At 40.0% G+C, this 22,568-nt stretch overlaps 1 protein-coding gene across 2 annotated transcripts in view; it reads right to left on the bottom strand.

Moving 5' to 3' along the window:
* Pgant2 (polypeptide N-acetylgalactosaminyltransferase 2) overlaps positions 1 to 21,860 on the bottom strand; it is a 408,177-nt gene extending 386,317 nt beyond the window's left edge. Inside the window, exon 1 of one of the 2 annotated variants that reach the window (XM_076518786.1) lies at positions 21,482 to 21,860. In XM_076518786.1, the coding sequence (XP_076374901.1) occupies positions 21,482 to 21,571 (90 nt within the window). In that variant the 5' untranslated portion in view covers positions 21,572 to 21,860. The remainder of the gene's footprint in view (positions 1 to 21,481) is intronic. The other variant, XM_076518787.1, reaches the window with a different exon arrangement.
* Positions 21,861 to 22,568: the final 708 nt, after the last annotated feature.

The raw sequence follows: 22,568 nt of genomic DNA, 5'->3' as shown, positions 1-22,568 counted from the left end.
GCATTGTTCCCGCAGCCTTTGTTAATTGCGGTTCTGTTGCTGCGGAATCGTTGCACCCTAGAGCATCGAGAATCTTGGAGCTGGAAGATCGACGCTGATTTTTAGTGTCATCCTTTCGCCGCGGATATCTCCGTGCGAAATACAAATTGGATATAAACAAATTAAATTGTTCCTACCGTCGAAACGATTAGTTGGCAAAATAATTTGCGCACGATTCGAGTCGGCGTATAAAATGCTACGAAAAATGCATATTTTTTTAAATTTTATCCGGAAAATTACTGGCAGTTGATTTTCGTTTGAATGCCCTCCCCTTGAGCAGCGTGTTCATTTTGTTGCTTTTTCGCAAAAATTTGGAACCACCCTTGAGAAACATGAGACCCTGGAATTCATATTTTTACCTGCATTTTAGCGCCGACCTGAGCGAAAAACGCGAAACCCGTTTGGTGTAGTTTGGTAAAGCCACGGAAAGAAATTATAAAAATTTTGTGAAACCTGATAATTGAAGGATCGGAAAAGAAACATAAAAAGAAGAAATAAAGCTGTGGTTTCCTAAAAAAATATTGAGAAAACATTTTCTCAAGCGTGGCCAACAACGGTGTTTTAAGTTTTACATTACCAAAAAGAATTGCTCAATGTTTATAGATGCTATAATAATAACCATGCATTCGACGAGTTTTTAAAAGTTTCCTTTCCCCGCGTTTTCTTCCAAGGAGCGTTCTTCATCGACTATTGTTCCTCCGAAATTAAAGTTCCTCCTCCGTCTGCTCCATAAAATTGTTCAGCCGGAAAGTACTAAGCCCGAAATATTTCATATCCGAATGAAATTCGCATATGAAAACCGTGCTGTTCTAACGAACTAGCAAACAGACTCCACTTGGACGGAACGGCACTTCAACGATGAATATTCGTCGACGGCAAAAACGCAACAGTTGCGTCAACAGCGGAATAAATATAAAATAAGCAACGCAGTGCCAAAGCTAAACATTGCGGAGTATCAAACAATTTTCGTTCCCGGCTGAACAGGTTATAAAACAGAAAATGCGTCGGAATTGAACGAAAGTTTCGTACCGAGGAAAATAAAACGTTCAATAAAGTTTCTAGTCCGACGCGACGCGACGGTGCGCAACGTGCACGCGTCGGTAGCAGCGAGAAGTATTAATTCGCGGACGTATCCCGAGGACATCCGCCTGCAGAAGAAGACCAGCTCACTGTCGTTGTTCCTTTTCGCCTCTGTTACGTTTCTTTGGCGAGCCTAATCCTTTGTGCCAGCTCCAAGGGGCCAAATAGACGACAAAGAGAGACGTCGCGAATCCAATTTCCGTAATGTCGAGCACGAAATGTGTTGGAAGACGACTGTGACTGTTATTCAACGCCGTCCGAGTGTTTTGAGAACATCGTGTCTTTTAGGCTCGCTTCCTGAAGCCTACAAATGTTCTAGATATTCCTTTTGTCGGCCAAAAATCATTTTGCTAGAATTTATAAATTTTTCGTATTACTATTATTATTATTATTATTATTATTATTATTATTATTATTATTATCATTTTAAATCATCGGTATGGATTCACATTTCATTTCATTTACTCTTGTCCAGTCGCATTTTTATTTTATTCGTACTCCTAAAGATTTATTGGACCTTGTTGACTGATATTTTTATTTTATTTAATCTTATCGAGAGTAGTATTTTTATTTTATTTAGTCTTGTCGAATAGAATTTTCATTTTCTTTACCCTTAATCAAATAGCACTTCATTTTATTTAACATCGTCCAATAGCATTTTTATTTTTTTCATAACTCTAAACATTTAGTCAGACTTGTTGAATGATATTTTTATTTTACCTACTCTTATTAAATAATATTTTGATTTTATCTACCTTTGTTCGCGCCCTAAATCGTGTTTTGCCCTAATCAAATAATTTTTCGACCGTTTCGAGGTACAATCATTTGATTTTATTTAAAATCAAGTATCATTTTGATTTTATTTAGCGACATTCACATTTGCAAATATCTTTCCCAGATATTCATCTCGAGACACCCTTATTAAATATCTTAATGAGTATTTAACTAATATTTATTAAAATATTTAAGATTAATATTTAGATGTTTAATAAATATTCCTGCTCCGTTTATTAACAATAACTCTTAAACATTTATCTTTCGAGTTTCATAAGCAATGAAAATTCAAGAGGAAAGTTTTAATCAATGACTGAGAACGCAAACTGAAATAAAGTTTCAAAGTTCAAGCAGCAAAAATCGGACTTGATAGCAGCTTTCAATGACCACTGTCGGCAGAGTGTAAAACAGAATTGATCAAGCCGCGCGGCGCTCTTGACACACAGCGAATAGCTTTAATGAACCGTCGAGTAATTCTCAGCCGCGACCACCATAATCACCTACATACCAACAGATCCTACGCGGAAAATCCTATTCTACCGCAATACCGATTCCTGATGAATGAGCTCACGCAATTTCATCAGGGTCTGGACCGCCGGACAGGAGCGTGAAATTACTTATTAGACAACGTTACATATTAATCACGAGTGTCCCGGCTTAGCCCGCGCTTCTGCCCGAAATCTCTCCGTGGAATTGCGCGCACAGAGCGGCAAAGACAATTTTAATTAGCTTAGAATTTTCGTGTTCTAGCAGCTTCGTGGTATTATCCAACACAGCTTGAAAATCAGAAATAAATTGCGTCGAGTGTCTACACGGATTAATTATTCGTTTAATTTTCACTCGACGAGTTAATTCAGTGAAAGACGCGACAACAGTTGCGATAAATAAATCAGTTGAATCAATTTTCATGTTTTCCACAGTTTTAAAACGTAATAACGAAAGCTGATACAGATTTCTCTGTCATTTAGTTTAGGCTCGATAAATTAATTAAGCGAAATTCACAACGTCGACAGAAATAATTATATAATATATAATATAATATAAATCATATATAAAATAGTCATAATCACCCGAATGAACTAGTAACTTATTTCATCAAAAATGTAGGGAAGATCAAAAGACCGAAACCAAACTTCTTTATTTGTTAATTGCTAATTGTCAATAGTTATAAACGCAATATTGAAAGAAAAGTCCTAAAGGCTAAAAATAGCCCGTTGTAGACGTATATTGAATCAATAAAAAAGAAAGACTGCAATCCATTCACAACCCAGAGACCTCACAACGAACATTTTGCAAATCGTCGGAAGGAGAAATTTGCAACAAGTTGGCAAGAAAAGCGTGCAACAAGCAAAAAAGAAAAAAAAAGAAGCAGAAGACCGCGCCAGGGAACTGTCTCGCAAATAAAAGAAAGGAAAGTCAGCGACAAAAGTCCGTGCTCCATGTCAATTGAAACGACATAAAGCTTTTGTTACACGGAATCCCGGCGAGATTTTCCAGCTCGCGGGAAATTAATGCGCTTAAAAACGCGTCGGTTGAGGGGTTGAAAAAGCGCATCACGATTCATTTGCGCGCGCCCGGCAGATGAGCACCGCAGAACCATTGTCTCCGTAACCACGTCGTAATTCTCGCAATTCGCGTCGCGATTACACCGAAGTTCTGAGATTATTCCGAGACCCGAGGAGAATCCGGCTGGTTCCACGGCGCGGCAGCTGTTATCGAGCAAACAGCGTGACACCCGCGCACAGTGAAGGTAACACCGAAAAATTTTCGGAACCCGTTGCCAATGCAGGCCCCGTCGAATAAAATACATCGGTGTCCCATTGAAATGAATCCGGCGCGTTCCACTGGCCTCCGATAAAAATATCCTGCCCCCGTGAAAAATGAAATACACGAAAGCCTGGAAACCCGCGGGCAGAGTATACGCTTTCAACCTCGATTAATCCCGGAAAATTCGTTTCAGAGCTTTCGCGGCCGATGCGCGCGCTCCCCAGACAATTTCTAGCATGGCCGGCTGTTGCTTCAACCCTTTGACCTACAATCACGGTCCGCAGTCGTCATCGCGGGCTAATTAATCCGGTTCCGCTGTCCCAAGTTCGCCATTTTCATAATATAGCTCTGAAACGAACGTCGTCCGCGGTAATGCAAAATTGTTTTCTAACACGGTAAAGGCAGCAAACACCGAGAGATTGTCCGGAATATCGTGACTTAATACGAGATAATATGATGAAGAAATTATAAACAAAATTTTAATACATCATTTGATATATTAATCTATCATCGACGACTTTAAAGACGAACCACGAGGCTCGAACAATCGAATCTCCCCTTCCCAAATTGTCAATTTTTCTTTACAAGCTGAGGAACAATTGGAAAGAATTTATTGCAGTTACTCGACCGATTTGTGCAGTGTCAAATTTAACACTAGATTTATGGAGCATAAAAAACAGCTGTTTTATATTAGCTTATAAAAGTAACAATAAGACATTTATTCTGATTTTTAACAAGCGTTATTGGAACATTTGCCGCAAGTAACATATACATTGAATAAATAGTTCATAAATGTATATTTATGATATGAATAATAGTAAATTAAAAAATTAGTGAACCGTCATTTTGAGGGGTTCCCTAAATCTAGTGTTAAATCACTGCGATTAGATCAATCGATTTACACATCAAAATGTATTTGAGTAACAATAAATTCCGATAATCGAAGTTCTATAGTAATTAATAATTATAGAACAAAGAATGAAAGAGAGGACGAATTTTCATCGAAAGAACAATGTAATCTCGGAAGTGCAAAAATCCGGAGCACGGACGCATTGATAATAGTTGCATCCAACAATGCAGTTTCCGCGTGACGCTTTTGTGCCGTCTTTTTTCGCACTTGAATATGCAAAATCGCGCACGTGCCCGGTCACATGGCACGCTTATGGCCCCGACGTCCATAACGAAAGAGCGAGCCACGATTTCACGGAAGTAGAAGTGAAAGTAAGGGGAGAGGGCGCACGTTGCAGTTGTACAATGCATATGCAAATTTGCACCTCGTCGAGGAGAACCGCGTCTTGAGCCACCCTCATCGGGTCTTCGGATGTCGGCCTGTAGGCGACTAAATATTTGCATGACCGGAAACTACCCCCGGAGCGTGATCGACAACAAGCCTGGTCGGGTTTGACGGTGCCGAGACGAGACGAGCGAGCAAACAGACCCATTAGTCGTTCGTCGCTAATTAACGACTCGTCCGACGACGAAATCACATGAATCACATGAAACGTATCATTCGATTATAAATTGCATTAGTTAATAAATAGAACAAAATCACCAGAACATAATAAAATTGTAAATAAGATTGTGCTCGATCCCCCGCAAAGGACAGTTAACAGGCCGGCGAAATTCGATTAGAACATCTAATTAGTTACTTCGAATAACCTCAGGAACCCCTAATTTCCCAGAAATACCATAATTTTAGGTCACCCTGTATAAAAACGAAAGCCGCAAGACTCGAATAATGTCCTCGAATAATCCCTTCGTCCCAAATTATCCATTTTTGTGCACTGTACATCTGTAACTTTGATTCCATGATTTTGGCTCGACAGAGAGACTGGAATGAAATTATGGCAATGGCGGATCCACCGCAACGATAGGGACAATCATAATTTCGCAGGAAAGCAGAAAGAATCGTTTCCATTCGAGATAGCAAGTGTGCATGGCGTCCGACAAGAAACTTTACGACGGATATCAGCTTCGCACTCGGCTTTAAGAAAGCGAAGAAATTATCGGCTGCGAAAGTGTGAAGCCAGCATTAGCCGTTAATTAGTGTACACCGAGCATGTTAATAGACTGTAATTAGTAGAAAGAGGATCGCGCTAAAAAATCAATGACCTAGTGTTCGTAAAAGGAAATTCAGCCGACCCGAACATTCGGATTTTAATGAAACTATAACGAAGTATGGGAGGGACAATTAAGTTTAACTACATTGTAATGACTGCGGCGAAGTCTGCGAGGGACAATTGCGGCTATAACGTAATGATTCTAACGAACTATGCGAGGGGCGATTCTTTTCACGAGAAACAATCGCGTCGAAAGGTGACCCCTCGAGTTCCTTCGATCCGCCATCTTAATAAAGACCAGGGCCAAACGGTTAATCAATTGTTAATCCCAGTGCGCGATGCTTAACGTTAAAACCACCAAAGAGGATCGAAACGACTTGTTCGACATTTCTTACAATCGTTACTCGTTCTCGGTACATTTTGCTTTTTAACATTTTCTACGATTTTTCTCGAAAATATGTAAATAATTAATCGTGCAAAACTGTTGTAAAACTGTTGTAAAATTTGATGTAGTATGCATACATTATATTGTAATCTCAATAGTTTTTCGTATTAGTTTCGTGTAGTTCGAGTACATTTTTAAAAAACTAAGTATATTTTCGTACATATACGAAAAATGTATTGGCACAAAAAAAATTGGAAATTATTATTTGAAATTTATGACACAAAAATTGCCATGAGATGGATGCGTTACGTTTGTTCGATTCTTTCATTCTTCTTCAACTTTCTCCGTATCGTTATTTGGCCGTATATTCGCTCGTTTATACAAACATGTGACGCTTGCATATATCGATATTTTTCTGTTTTCGATGCACTTGTGTCGCAGAAACTATTTCGCATTCGGACCGAAAGAAACGCTTACATAGGAGACGTTATTTCGTGCCGCAATACTTCTAGAGAAAATCGAAATTCTATTTTGTGTCGTGATCTGCGCAAATATCACCATAAAATTGCTTAGAAACTATAGGGAAAATTTTCACGAAACAGAAAATGACTACAAGAAATAAATAATTTGGAAAAAAATTGTTCTGATACTAACAAAAATGATGAAAGATTTTAACGTTTGCATAGAAAAAGGGGAAGGGTCCAAGTTTTTCCTAATTATTATTGTTATTATTATTGGTATTACTATTATTAATACTAATATTATTATTCAGTTTGTAATTAATTTTCGCTCGCAAACTCATGAAATATACAAAAACGCACAATTGTTAATTCTATTGTTCAGCTCGCCGAGCGAGCGCGCATTTCTTCAGATTTCCCGCGACTTTTACTGCGCCATGGAAATTTCTTGGATTAATTTATAGAACCGCGTGGCCGACCCGGTGGCGTTTAATTGCCACTGCACACGTAACTGCGCGCGCCTTAAATTATGCACCACGGAATTCGCATTACGCACACACAGGATTCATCAAGCTCCCGGATAATCGTTGCTTAAAAAAGAAACAAACGAGAACAAACAAGAAGAAAGTCCATCTCCGCGATAGCCGACGAATTAATATCCCGGCTGTTTAAAAAAAAAAAGATCCCGTTTATTTTGCGGGATATACGCCACCGGCGCATTTTATCCAGCTTGTTTTCTGTTTATACCTACCGTTTCAACGTTTGTCTTCGTGCCCGAGCCTCGGTCAATATTTCCCTTGACGTGCAAAACAACATTTTATTTATGAAAATAATCCTGGAGAAAATAACTTGTGCTGTTTCGCATAAACAATGACAATTTTCCGTTTCGAGAGGAAATCCTCGTTCGTAGGAAACTCGTGGAAACGTTGGCAATTTTTTTTTTTCGCTTCGAACAGTTACAAAAGGGGGCCAGCGTTCTACGTACATATGTATAGATATTATATAAATATTCTATAAATTATATCAATATTTATATTATCTATATTATATAAAGATTCTATAGATATATCTTATAGATATTCTATAGATATTCTATAGACATTGCACAGACATCATATAGATATTATATTGATATTATATAGTATATTATTAATATATTAATATACACAGATATTAACATATATATTATATAAATATTATATAGAATATCGAGAAACTAGATGAACCGACTCGCAACAGGTCAAACCGAAGATCCAGAAAAAGAGGACGGTCATTCAAGTACGGGGGTGGGTTTTATGGGTGGTCCGTTGAAAATTGACTTTTGCAAATGAAATGACGGACGCGATGATTTCGGGGCCGACGCGGTTCATTTCTTTCCATTGGGAAACCGGGTCCACGCATCCGGAGCGAATTGCTGGCGTTCCCAGGACGGAATGCACGCATACCACGCAAGCGTGACGGACGCGTGCGGACATGGGGAGAATGGGTTCAAAACCCCCGTGCTTCGGCAGCCCTGTGCTGGAGCAACCCCATTTTCCAGAGCCTGGTTCACGCGAATCAGCTAGGAAACGCAGAGCCTCTAAGCAATCGTGGCTTCGCGCACGGCCTCGTTGATGAATCTGCTTTGGCTTTCGATTATTTCGTCGATTAACGAACACAAGGACCCGTGAATGCATCACGAATGCATCACGAACGCATCACGAATACATCGCGAATGGGAATTCCAGCAGCAGCGAGGCTCTTAATTGCCTTGCGAAACTAACTCGAGGATTACGCCGAAATTCAACGAGGATCCCGCGTCATTTTTCTTACCCTCAGGCAAGAAAAACGTTAACAACATTGCCTTCTAATCCCTTCATTTACGATTTATTATACTACTGCAGTGATTGGAGGTATTTTAAAGAAAAGTTTATGCTCGCGAAAGTGATCGAACGTTGAATTTTCTACCGTAGAGAAATTGATTTTTGAACTGTCGCCATTTTATGAAAATCAATTGTATCAGGATGAAACTGGACTTGTTTTAAAGCTTAAAGCTTCTACTTTTTCTGTATATCGTTCATTTTAGTCTGAGATGATTTTACACAGCATGCCAGGAGGAAAACTGGAGACATATCTTTTCTCGTAAATGTTGCAAATTGAAACATCTTTTAAAATATTGAAACTTCTTGTCGGAGAATTTCTTCAGAGCTTTCTGTACTATCAAATTAATTTTACGATTTGAGAACAATCGTTGCAATAGATTCGTAGTAAAAGATTTAACTCGATCCGATGAATAGTCTGAGAGATGCGAGCATTTACACGAAGATAGAGATTGTAAAATTCGATGATCGGACAGAGATTGTAAAATTCTACGATCTGTATTTCCTAAACAATTTACTAGTAAGTAAAGTGATGACTTAAACTCATCCTCATTTCTCTTGAACATTATTACAAGTGCCTCGGTTTGATCAAATACTACAACACAAGCATTTTTCATCCTAATTTTCAATCCCATCTTTCCGACCTAACTAAAAACGACGCGCGTTTCTGAACTGATTCGAAAATGATTGCTTTCACGTTTGTGAAACTTAAAATACAAAAATTAACAACATCCTTCTTGTATCCTCGCTACAACTCCTAGTTAACAAAACAAATTTGTCTGCCATCGTGACGTCTCTGAAGCAACGCTCGAAGATCGGAAGTTGAAAAAGATCGTAAACGTGAGTCGTAAAGATTCGCAGTTCGCTCTTTTCCCTTTCCAAAAGCACGGAAGAAAATACGCACAGTTTAACAAAGGTACTCTAGAGGATGACCGGGCAGTGTAGCGCGTGATTTTCATTCGCATCATCGAATCCTGTCGACGATAGCGATTAAACGATTGTCTTCCTCGCGATGTTGGCTCCGGTCGCGCGTTGCGTCCCGCCGCGGCGGATAGATAATATTGAAAGTCAATTGCCGGCATTGTGTCCAATAAAAGAGTTTTCTTTGGGAAGAAATAGTCCGAGCAGAGTGTCCGATAACATGAGTTAGATGGGATCGATAAACGGAAATTAAAGTCTGCCAGCAGGACGAGCGGATAAAAACGATACGCGCGGCCCGATCCGAACAACCGCGTCCATTATTCAACTTTTTCGCGTTGCTTTTATCTGCGCCGCCGTTCGCCGAGCTTTCCATTCCCATTCTATTAAAGCCGCTCGCGGAACCTTCGACCTGATTGCCCGAAAGAACACCTATTTACGCTCTGTGTATCTATTAACGCGCTCTTGAACGCGTTTCACTCGCGCGAGAGCGACAGCGTCGTTCCCGCGTCACACCCGGATAAATGGCCCCTTCAGCGAATATCGTTCGTTTTCGGAAATAAACCCGAGAGATAGACATCGCCGCGTTAAACGAGGACAAAATGCCAATCTGTTCTCAAAGTTTTCGCGTGACCACTGTCACGCTGTTCGCGTCCGAGTGACACAATTCCTTGTTTGATCTGACGCGTTCCTCGGACTGGTGTATTTTGATACATGTAACATGCTCAACCTATGTTCGAGAATTTGTATGCATCGCTGTCGTTAAAGTTGCGGTAGTTGATCATCGACGGGCCAAATGCAATCTTTGATACAATTCGATCTGCTTCCTCGGTCAACGATTACGAAAATTTTAGCATCGGCGACCCGTGAAAATCTACAAACTCGATTTACACAATTTACAGAATTTACAACAATTTATAGACTTACAAGTCCGCGAACTTTCGCAAAGCCATCCGAATTAGATGATCCAAAGGAATTGCTAAATCTACGCAGGCCAAGAAACGAAAACGCTTTATAACGAATTCTATGTTGAATTTGTCACACGGTTACGTGCGAACCGTATAAAAATGCTGCGAGATTACTGTGCTCGCTGGCAGGGCATTCGACGCGGCGGAATGATCCAGCGTCGGACATCTCTCGCGGAACGAGCAAAAAGGATCGGCGGAAGAAAAAGCGCGGGTCGGCTCAAGATCATTAAAAAGATCCGTGTGTCGCGTTTCAACGGATTACACGGCGGCGCAAGGAAACCTCTGTAAAACACGACCCAGTTTGAAAATTTGCGTGGAACCCGCTACAATTTACGCGAAAGCGAATAAACAGCGGCGCGGCGTCGGCTCGGGTCGTTAAACGGGCTGGACGACGCGAAAATATCGCGGGGCCATTTGTTAACGACGCGTTTTCCGCGGCGTGACGCGGTAACACGCTCGCCGCGTTCCCGTTTTTATCGGAGATGTCCTACCCCTAGCCGGAACCCCGTCGAAAATTTTAGAACAGCCACCTCGGAACAGGTATCGATGTCCACGTCGACCCATCGAACGTTCCATTCGCGCGGAGAATTATTTATTGCGGTCGAACTTCGTATTCGACTGATAACCCCGTCGAAGTTGCTTATCGTCGCCATACTTGGCCATTTTTCAACAAATTAGCGCCGGTGCGAGCTCGCATAGTTCGAGATAAAAATAGTTATTTATACTTTCATATACGCATATACGCTATTTATACTTGTACACGTGAAAATAGTCGAGGCTGTATTTTTAAATCACTTTCGGGCCTCGTTAAATGAAACGACTCGTTATCTGACATGAAACAAAAGTTTCCGCTGGTCGTTGGAACCGGTAAAAGATGAAAATGGCAAACTGAATTTTCGGGATTCAATCTTGGACGTAAACCAATGATATTTTTCCTGTTGGCGTTTCTGCAGATAAAAATGATAGCTCGGGGACGCTGCGACCGCAATGTTTATTTTGATGGTCCCGAAATTGAAATGGCGACTGTTCTGGAATTTATACGGAACAAAACAGCGATAAAGGAAGGAAAAATAGTACGGACAACTGTGCACCATATAATACGTTGTTCCTACAACATGGTTTCGCTCTAACACGGCCTGAGAATTGGGGGGAAAGCCGTCGTTGTAACACAGCGTCTCTCCTCGGTGGAGGAAGCACGAAATTCGAGACGGAACTTTAGAAAAATGCGTCGGGGTCCGAGTTATGAAATTTATAAAGATCTCGAGAGAAGTATGTGCTGGCGAAAATAAGAGATAAGTTGCGAAAGACGGTGGAAATAGATTTGTCATGAACGAAAAGAGACATTCGACGAATGTCGCTCACTTAATATCGTTCGTTTTATACGAGCAAATTGATCCCGCGTTTAAATAATACGCGACAATTTTACCATCGGCGATGTCAAAATCCGCGGAGCTCAAATCAACATCGCGCGGAAAATTCAATTAGAAAAATTATGCGCTCGTCGAACTTTCGCGGAAACATTTTCACATAAATTGTACGGCGAACTTTTGTGAAAACGTTTTCACGTGATGCGTCAAACTTTTATGGACATATTTTTCGAAAAATTATGCGGCAAACTTTCTGAAATCGTTCCACGTAATTCCTGGATATGCGTTTTAAAAAAATCGCACGATGGAAATACTTGCGCTAATTAATATATATATATAAATTCGTACAAAAATCAGTACGTTTGTATTTTTATAACCAGCCCGCGGATCTTAGTGCGAAATAAATGTCAAATAGAAATTTCTTTCTCTCTGTTATAATTTCAGTGAGTTGAAAATAACGCACGTACGTCCGTAAGTTCGCTTCGCTTTCACATTGTTTGAAATTTCACCTACCCAATTTCGTTCTGAATGCATAAAAATTCTCGGTCTATTTATAACGAAGAAGACTGACGTTTAGCATGAGATCGATCATGCCCAAACGTTGAAGAAACTTTCTTGGCAAGCTCTGTCATTACTAATGCATCGTCGGACAACATTTTTGCACAATATTCGCATAACGAGAAGCCCTGTATTTTTCTACACTTGTTAAAATAACAAGAGCGTCCATCGCGTTACCAATACTTTTCTTAACTATCGTTTACTTTGGTATTCGATGCTATTTGCTTTACCTGTATTATAGAAACAAATATTCTCGACTGCGATCAAATTTTTACTATCAGAGACGAGTCTACAGCAGTTCGATAAAAAATAAGCACCGAAAACGGTCCACCTCTATTGGATCGCTCGAACACCGGCAATAGCGCATTCACGGGTAACGGAATTTGTTTTCCAAGTAGCTGATTATTAAACGGCGCAGCGTATGGTAATTGGGTCGACGGAAGTGCACCTTTTATTTCCACGCGACACCTAACGAGACGGTATCGGTTAGTTTCGCGGGGATTCGCGTTCCCGTCCGAAATTCCACATTTCGGACACGTTCCCCGCGATGGTCGTAACGAGCCTCCCGTTCCCTCGGACTCGTTATATGCAAATCCTTTTTCGTCGCACCGTTTCGACGAAGAAACGTTACCTTTTAGAACACTGTGCCTTTTAGGATCCCGATATCAACTGTCCATTTTCCATCCCTTCGTTTTCTGCTCTGCTGTGCATCGTTTGCACAATTTACACATTCGTTTCCTGGTCGCACTGGTGAGTTGATCAGCTACAGCAGTCACGGTTTTGATAAATCGCTAGAATGTCAATTGATAAATTGGTACATGCCTATCGATGAAGTACTATATACTTATCAATAAAGTAGTAGACATCAGTAAGGGCAACGTATCAAAATTAGTATTATACATATATACATATAAGTATTATACATATACTTGGAGCGTGTGCAAACAAATTTATAAACTTTCATAAAGCTGTCTCATTTAAATCGTATCCCCAAAAAATTACCTAAATCTACCACATACGTAGATCGAAAATAAACGCTCCTTCACATAAATATTTCTTTGGGAATTTTCATTAGAAACGTTGATGTACTTTGATTGGCGATCATTATCCTCGGGAGTGCATTCAATCCAGTATATTTTCATTGATTCTAATTTGATAGCAGTCACAAGACCGGCGAAACTTTTGGGCCTGCTGAAACCGAATGACTTTCATTTCATTTAAATCAAGAGGAAATTATCTTAAAATCTAGTTATAAAATAAAGATAAATCTTCTGTGCCCTCTGGACTGTCCTAATCAGCGCTGCTGCGAAGAACCGCTGCGCGAGAAATCGATCTCGAAGAGGTTGGTTCAAACACCGATACCCAAGGATTTAAAAGGCGACGAGACGTGCCATCCAAAGGTTGATTAGCATTGAAAAATAGCGAATCTAAGATATCAGTTTCCCGGGCCATTCGAGGAATAATCGAAGGTGGAGCTCTTTGCCGGATCCGCGTCCGATTTTTCGCAAATCCGCGGCCGAGGATTACCGGGCCGCACAATCGTGAATGACACAATCGCGGGAACCGGTCGAGGGGCTGGAACGGTTCGATCGGTGCTTTCGAATTTAATGGCCGAATCGTTTCCTGCAGGATCGCGCGATTAGTTCGCTCCATTAGAGCGTCAGCGATTAACTCCACGCCAGCGACGATGGAAAATCGCGGTTCAATGCTAGGAGTCGTTCTTCGCGTTTTCCGCCCGCGGATAAAGGAAAAAAAGGGATCGAGCCTCGGATACGCAAAGATCGATCTTAACGGCCCCCCGGCAAAAATAGTGCCCGACGAAACGTCGTTACGGTCTCGCGAGACTAAATCGGAGGTTATTAACGCTTTACCCCGCCGGTAACTATCTAATGATCTTAGAAACGCTTGAGGGGGAGTCCCCTTTTTCATGGCGAAGGATATCGATCGTCTTTGGACTTTTCTAACACTGGAATCAATGACCAGATCAGAACGAATTGTTCCTGAATTTTGATTTCAGAATTATTAAGATTATAAAACTGTTGTTCGATAAGCTTGTTTATCGCGTGCGAGCGAATCGAGTATAATAACATAGCCCGATCATTTCTTCTGGGATTATCGTTGAAAGAAGATTGCCAAGCTTATTTGTCGATAAACCTATTAGTCATCGGTAGGCCACGTATTAATTTTCGATCGCGTTTGATTTTAATTGCGGCGCGCTTCGTATATCAGCACGTTATTAATAAGCTAAGAATTTATCGCGGCGGGATACTGAAAATATATTCAAGTCAAGATCTGTTTTATGTTCGGCTGGCACAAATGTGGTCGACACCTGAGTCAACATCTTTTAAAACGACGTAACTTTCTTAAAATTGGCCTAAATGACTTGAATCTTTTTGTAAATGTTAGAGGAACTAATTCACTGTAGAGTGACCAAAATACTTACTTTTAAATTTTGCTATTACTTGGAACAGAAAAAAATGTGAAACACTCACGTTTTTTCACTTTTTTATCTAAGCCTATAATGAAAATTTAAAAAATGCATTTGATACTTCTCCGTAACATATATGCATGCTGAAAATTTCATCGAAATCGGTTGACCTTGACATGAGCTGTAACATGTTTCAGTGGTTGCAGTTTAACTGTCCGTCAACCAAATGCATTTTTTAAATTTTCATTATAGGCTCAGATAAAACAGTGAAAAAACGAGTTTTATTTTTAAAAAATTACAAAAAAAAAGTATTTAGTCATCTTACAGCGAACTAGTGCCTCTAACATTTACTGAAAATTTTAAGTCGTTTAGACCAGTTTTAAAAAAGTTATTCCATCTTAAAAGGTGTTGACTCAGATTTGCTCCTCACTGTATGCCCAGCTGGCAAAAAATGTGGTTTTAAAATGCTAATCCGTGAACGAGTATTTCATTAGTTTCTACTTATATGCTGAAGATTTTTTAATAAATTTCCATGGGCCGATAAATTGTTTCTTTCTGAAGAAATCGAGCATTAAAGCATCGCAGGAATGATTTCCTCTATCAAAACGAAGAGACCGAATTTATTTAGATTTTATGCACGAAATAAAATTACAAAATAATTATGAAATCAAAAATATTGGGCAAATTTAGTGTCAAAATAATTAACAACAGCGAGCTGTTGATACATTCGGTACATCGTTTCGAATAAATAATCGAATGATTTCATTCAGGATTATCGTTGGAAAGAAAGTACCCAATCGAGATTCTTTTCGGCAGAGAAGATTATTAATAGCCTTCCGGTGGGTAAAGTATTAAATCAAAGGTTACAAATGATTCTCAAGAGACCGAGGAAGATCCCGAATACCTTCGAGCTCCGAGAATATTTCCAGTGAAAGGAAGACCAAAAATAAAGTAACTAAATATTCATGATCAATTCGGTCCCACTAAACGAATCATTGCTAATTCACCGGCGCTATTAACTTCGAACGGCCTTGAGACCGGATTCCAGATTGCACTTTGATTTCGTATTCAATTCCACGGTGAGTTTCGATTCGAACAAATCGATATAGTTCGACCGTAATCATTAAGCGCGTGTTTCAACGGTTCGATGTAACTAAACGATCCTAATTCAAGGTTAACAGTAACAGCTTTAATTTTCAACAAACAATGGGATTGCGGAGCGGATTAGCCCGTGGATTACGCTCTGGCGATCGAGTTTGGCATCGAATCAATTATTCTAAACTGTTACGTGCTCTTAAAATTCTGCTCGACCGGGGGAAATAACATACTCCTATTTGTAGGTAGGGGGGGGGGGAGTATTTTCGTAATGAACTTCCATCGTAATAAACTTCCATTCCATTTTTGTTTGTAGAAAGTATTCTAGAAAAAAGAAAAAAAGATTTCGAGACATTTAAATGCCCGTCATTTGTATACAATTGGTCATAGAAAGTATTCTTCTAATAAACATTCATTGCAAAACTTGTTTGAGAAAGTACTTTAGAAAATATCCTATAATTAAAATTTCGATGCGCAAAGACATTTAAATAAACATCGTTTTTATGCAGTTGGCAATAGAAAGTGTTCTTCTAATAAACTTTCATTGGAAAACTTTTGTTTGAGAAAGTACGCTAGAAAATATTATCATTGAAACGTCGATGAACAAGTAATTTGAATCGACTTCACTTTAACATTGTTGTCGATAATATAAGTTACTTTTATAAGAATCGAAAACATCGGAAAACGTTTTCTCGATTAGATGCGCTAGAAAATATATTATATATAAAAATATGAAAATAGAGAATCGATGTACCATTTTTACATCGTCGTCGATAACACTGCCAAACAAATTTGATTCGATTCCTTCAATCGTCTAGCACCGATCGACCTAATAAATTAATAACCGAGTGATTAATAAAGTAATCGTGAATCGAGAGAGCAACAGAAAATCGCCGATAATAGAACATTTTTCGAATTGTTGGAAACATGACTGTTTAACCGCGGATTGTTCCATTGTTCGGAGCAAATGGGAAAATCTCGCGGACAGTGGAAATTCGAAAGCGAAAAAGTACAATGACAGAACGAACCCGTTGCCAACGGCACACGTTATTACGAAAACAAACAGCGTTTCACGGCGCCCGTGACTCCGTGAATCGGAAGACGATCTCGATAACGGTCGCTCTAATTTGGAGCTCCTCCAGAACTCTTACCGGTGGAATGGCTTTCACTTCCTCGTCCGAGGTGTAACGGACTGCCGATTACACTCGTTTCCTTAGCAGCGACCGGTTTTTTTCGATCGATCGGTATCTAACATCCTTCACGATCCTCTCAGCTGTCCTACAAACCCGACAAACCATAACCACGGCCTTCGTAGACAGATCCATCGAACCTACGAATTTCATCTTGTTAATCTAATCGTATTGAATTAATAGACTGCGCAGTTTTATACGTTAATCGCAGGCCAACTGCCCAGATTCTCTATGTTTCACCTACCGACTTTTCTCGTGAATGCATAAAATATCGTGGTTAACTGTGTTCCAGATGTTCATGCATCTCACTTTTATAGAAACATTCGGAGAAAATGAAGTTAGAGAAAAATCGCGTGCACGGTAATTTCTGCATATACTGCATTGTTCACTCAATGTTCTTTTTAATTTCTAGGATTTTTACTGAGCACACGTGCATAATGATCCGCGTGTTACAATGAAATAGAATAAAATCGTGATTAAAATTCCTGTTGCTATTACAATATTTCCGTGACCTCGAAATTATGAAAAATGCATTATAATTTAAATGCTCTTATTACGCGAAGACAATTGATGAGTATCACGAATGGTACATATGCGTAATTTTGCTGATCCAAACAAGTATTTCTTCTGTCTAATCAGTTAAATGATCAATTAAATAGATCTTTCTACATTTAAACACGAGAAACGCGGCTTTCAAATTACTTTAAGGCTCTATTTTTCGCTTGCGAAAACGTCGCATTTTCCACGGTGTTATATATAGCCGTGATTCCTGCTAATTCCTGCAGTAAACGCGTTAATTAAGGAACGGATCTCGGTAGGCAAAGAAGGCGAGAGTGATTCAAATGTTGGTTGCAGATATGTTTGCGTCGCGGCGAGACGCGGAGCGCGTTTCACGATCCGTTGATTTCCGCGAGTCATTGGTCTCGGTGCTCGGGAAAAGAAAATGCTCGACAAATTATCGGTCAAACGCGGCAAATCGGTACCGGTTCACGGCTCGAACACAGCGCGTCTCCCGTTCTCTCTTTCTCTTTGCTCTCGTGTATACTTATTGGAGCGCGTATTTATTAGTGGTGCGTCTGGGGACGGTCGCGCACGTGCTCGCAATCGATATTATGCATAGGAGATATTGTGACCATATTTATCTTGAATTGCTTGGAGCCTGTGTCTTCCGAAAGATGCTCCCACGGACTCTATCAAACTATGTCCGATTGCAAGAGAAAAAAAGAGTAATTTAAATTGGAATAATTAAAGCAATTTATTATCTTCATGTAATTTTAATTCCTGATAAGAAATCGCGTCATCCCATTTTGCTCACAAGTTTCTATAAACGAAACTCATGTTTGAAATTGTGGACGATTTGTTTTAAAGTGACGAGCTAAAATAGGTAATCCATCCTTGTCGAATTACTTCTTTGGAAAAGATAATAATTAAATAAATTGCTTTCGATGCTATTCATCGAAAAAATAAAATTGTTTATCATCACAGCATCGATCCAAACTCCAAGAATTCAGATATCTGACTTCGCGATTCAGATTACCGAATCTTTAGCCAGCTCGTAATTAGGCTAACTTATAGCTCGATGAAAATTGCACAAGAGTTACCGAATTTTATCTAATCGCAAAAAAAGCCGGCAGAGCACGGGTATAATTTCAAGATAAAGAATGATCTCTTCGCAAATTTTGTTCGGCTCCGCAACGGAGCTAGAAAACGTGAACGTTTTACGAATCTAGAACAGTGGATCACGTGCGCCGCGGATCCAGAAAACCGAACGGGTTCGCGGTAAATGTAACGCGAAGTGTAGTATGTATAATAAATGGTTAACGCGACGCGAATAACGGCGGAGCGCGCCGGATTCTGGTTCTATTCCCCCTTATTAGCGTGGATCGTTCGCGTGGTTCTGCGAATTATCCTCGTGAATCCTCAATGGGCCGTGTCGGGGACATGCCATTGAAACGCTTCGACTATTTCCTAGCTCCGATGCGCTGCGATTTTTGCATTCCTCGTGGAAAACTGGTGATCGATTTGAACGCCTTTTGAGGGCTAACATAAACCTCATTTTCTTGTTACATTTTCCACAATGCGAACACGATTTCTTTAAACGTTCAGATTTTTATGTGTTTGCTAACATTGCTGAAGATCTACAGCGGTTTTACATCGACGAAATATTTTTAGGTAACTCGAGAATGCTATTTAAAATACTTGATGCAATGCGGTTCAGGTGTAAATAATATTATAGAGACAATTAAGTGTGGAATATTTTAATCTTCTATTCTTGTATTTCACTTAAAATAATGAAGATTTATGTCAACCACACATCAAATCAAATATTTTCAAGAGCTTTAACAATGTTATCTAAAATGCTTGATACATTGCAGTTGAGATAGAATAATATTACATGAGCAATAAAACGGAGTACTCTAATCTTGTATACCAAATAAATGTACGTGAATATATTTGGCGGTGAACGAAAATTTAACACGAAGATGCTATTTTAATATACTACGTAGACCGCGGATTTTATGTATCTCTGGCAAAAATTACTAGATTAAATAACGCAACGATGCTTTTAAATGCTCTTATTATTTTCAAGTCATTAAAATGATTAAGATACGCAATCAATGTTTACACAGTAAACATTGACAATTTTTGTGTTGCATAAAAATCCGCGGACTAATGATAAACATTTGGTAAAGTAGATTGTATGTAACAGAGTGTAGAATTTTACAGAGTAACCAATGATTTTCAGGACTCTTTGAATGCGATTTTCGAATAGGTTTGAATTTAAATAAGCCATTGTACTATTTGAACCAACGTTTTGCCCGGGTCTGGACACGCATAGAATATCGGCAACAGTGATTCCAGCGTGGTAGGCAATGCGGGCGATCGACCAATGGTCAACGTGCTTAAAAACGCCGGTAATGTCAGTCGAAATATTTCGAATTTGAATAATTAAGCTCGTCGAAGCAAAGCGACTACTCGGAATTTATGATTCGCTCTCGAAGTTCATAATAATACAGCTTTTTTTTGTATTAAACGTTTCAATTCTAAAAGTGGAAAACTTTTCATGGAGAGAACAAAAGAGATAGAGACAGATCACAGCTATTATTAGATTGAGAATTTTATGCGTTTATACCATATTGCAATTAACGAAACGCAATAAAAGAATCGTCGCAGTAATGTTCTGTGTTTCAATGTTACTTTTTGCTGATCACGATGTCGGGCGGTAAAAATAAATTTATGCGTAATTCCTGTCGTCTCGAATGTGTCTATAAAAGTCTCGATTTACATAAAGATTCGTCTAGCTATTTCGTACCATATTAATGATACAATAAATAGTAGAGAAGACAGATTTAGTACATGTCGGAATGTGTATCCTCTCAAAAGTATCGGGACATCTGCTTCGACTAGCGAAACGAGAGACTATGCACTTCGCCCTACTTTCCGAAGAATTTTTGATAAATCCCTGTGCGTCCTTAACTCCTGATTACTAAAGTGAATTCTACCTATCTGGCCGAGTTAAGCTTCCTAGGATCTCTGGCAATTTATAATATTGAAACAAAAATTTAATCGTCTATAGCACCCCTTTCAGACAAAAATATATTCATCAAAATTAAAAACATAGCTTACCAAAACCTTAAAAGTGTACACCTTTGAAAGATGACAAAGATATAAAAAAACACGATAAAAACCATCGTTTGTTCCTAATGCTCACCTCAAGATTTGTTGACTAAAGTGTGCACATGTGTGTGAACCAAAATATCCAAACGAAAAATATCTAGGATTTAGAAATATTCTCCCCTTCCTACCCCAAGGCGAAATCCGCAAATAGAAATGGCAAGCATGCGGGAGACATCGGAGCGTAAAAAAATATAGCAGATGTCCCGCGTGTAATATTGCGAACAGCCTTGGGCGATGTCACGCGTCGGGAGTTGACCCATGTGCATCAAGGACGCACGGATTCGACTGCGTGGAGCGCATCGTTTCAAAGAGCCGGCTGTGCGGTAGATTTTCACGAGTAACATGAATGAACCGGATCCGTTTCTCTAAGAAAATCGATGCACCACCTTCGGTACTAGCCAAATAATCTATTCTGACTGGTGTCCTGTCAATTCTAACAGTACCTGACCCTAAAAACAGTAAACAATCCTAACAACGAAAACCTACACCGTATAAAATACATTCGCAGTTATATACGAAAAATCTAAGTGTACGTTGATAATGTGGCTTTGTGTTCAATCAATCTAACTGATTGGATAGTATATACCTCAGCAGTCTAAAAAGTGTAAACAGTTCCAGCTTTAGAACAATGAAACCAAGCAGTAGATAGCGCGCGCGGTCTCTGTGTTCCGTTTCATAAACAAAGTCATGGTCGAGCATGTGGCAATCCCCAGCTTTACGAATAGCACCCTAAAAAACAGCAACAGCTCCGGCCTCCTGATATTTGACGTAATTGGATGCGTACACGTTTCTGTTCGTTGTTTTCTATTGTAAACGAAGGGTGATCGCGTGAAGCGTGTATTAAGATTTCGACTCACCTTAGTGTCCCGCGACGTGTGATAGTAGTAAACAAAGGCGAACATCCACGCGCATGACAGGAGCAACACAATTTTCACATTTCGCCGCATCTCTGCCGTGTTGGTGGCCACCCTCTGCGCTCGGTGCAACGTATCGACGCACTCGCGTCCTCTGTCACGTTCCCAGGGCCCTCGAGGATTGTGCGTTCACGATCCCGACAACTGTAGCACGCACACCCGCGACCGACGACGCACTGTCGCACTGTGGATCTGCACCACCAACGCGAACCGACCGGCAGCCGAAGCCATACTGTCCGGTTAAGTTCCGAGGGGAACGGCGCGGCGGCGACGACGACCAACGCTCCGCACCGAACGCGTCGCGTCGTTGCTTTCGAATCCCTTCGCCTGGTGGCGCTTCCATCTCCAATCTGACGCCCACCGACCGCGTTCCCGCCGAATTTCGAATCGCTGTCCACTGCCATCCAATTACCTTCGATCTCTAGCTAAACAGAACATCGTTCAATTAGACAGAACTACATCAACAACTATAACATGACAAATGATTCTTATCATCTTACCGATAACTGTTTCTTATAGGCGATTCACCTCATCGATGATCTTGACTCGAATGGGACTTCGATTTGTTAAATAGCCAGCTGTACCCAACAAGAATCCCCATCAACCCCAAAACAGACAAGGTTATAATGACCCATTTTGAAGGAATCTGGTGATACCCTGTAGAAATTCATGATTCTCTGCTTTTTATCGGTTGGATGTCTTCATTTGATGAGGTATTGATAATTACCATTGAAGCGAAGTATTTTTCACGAGGAATGTACAGCAGCTGCGACGCTCCAAGGAAGAATAACGGCGGGACATTGACATAATTTCAAGCATGGTGGAAATCGGCAATTGTAATTGGTCGATCTGCATTTCGTAGTTCCCCGCAACGGGAAGTGAGGGCGCTTGCATCATCGCTGAGGAACGTTAGGAAAGTTTGAAATGTTAACCAAAATCGGGGTGATTTTCGTGAGTATTTTACGTTTTTTTTTATTTATTATTACTTTATACTGGTCATTATAGAGATATGTTAATATCAGTTAGCACA

This window comes from Megalopta genalis, chromosome 2 (genome assembly GCF_051020955.1).
Source record: "Megalopta genalis isolate 19385.01 chromosome 2, iyMegGena1_principal, whole genome shotgun sequence".
Lineage (NCBI taxonomy): Eukaryota > Metazoa > Arthropoda > Insecta > Hymenoptera > Halictidae > Megalopta > Megalopta genalis.
This window is presented reverse-complemented; position numbering and strand designations above follow the sequence as displayed.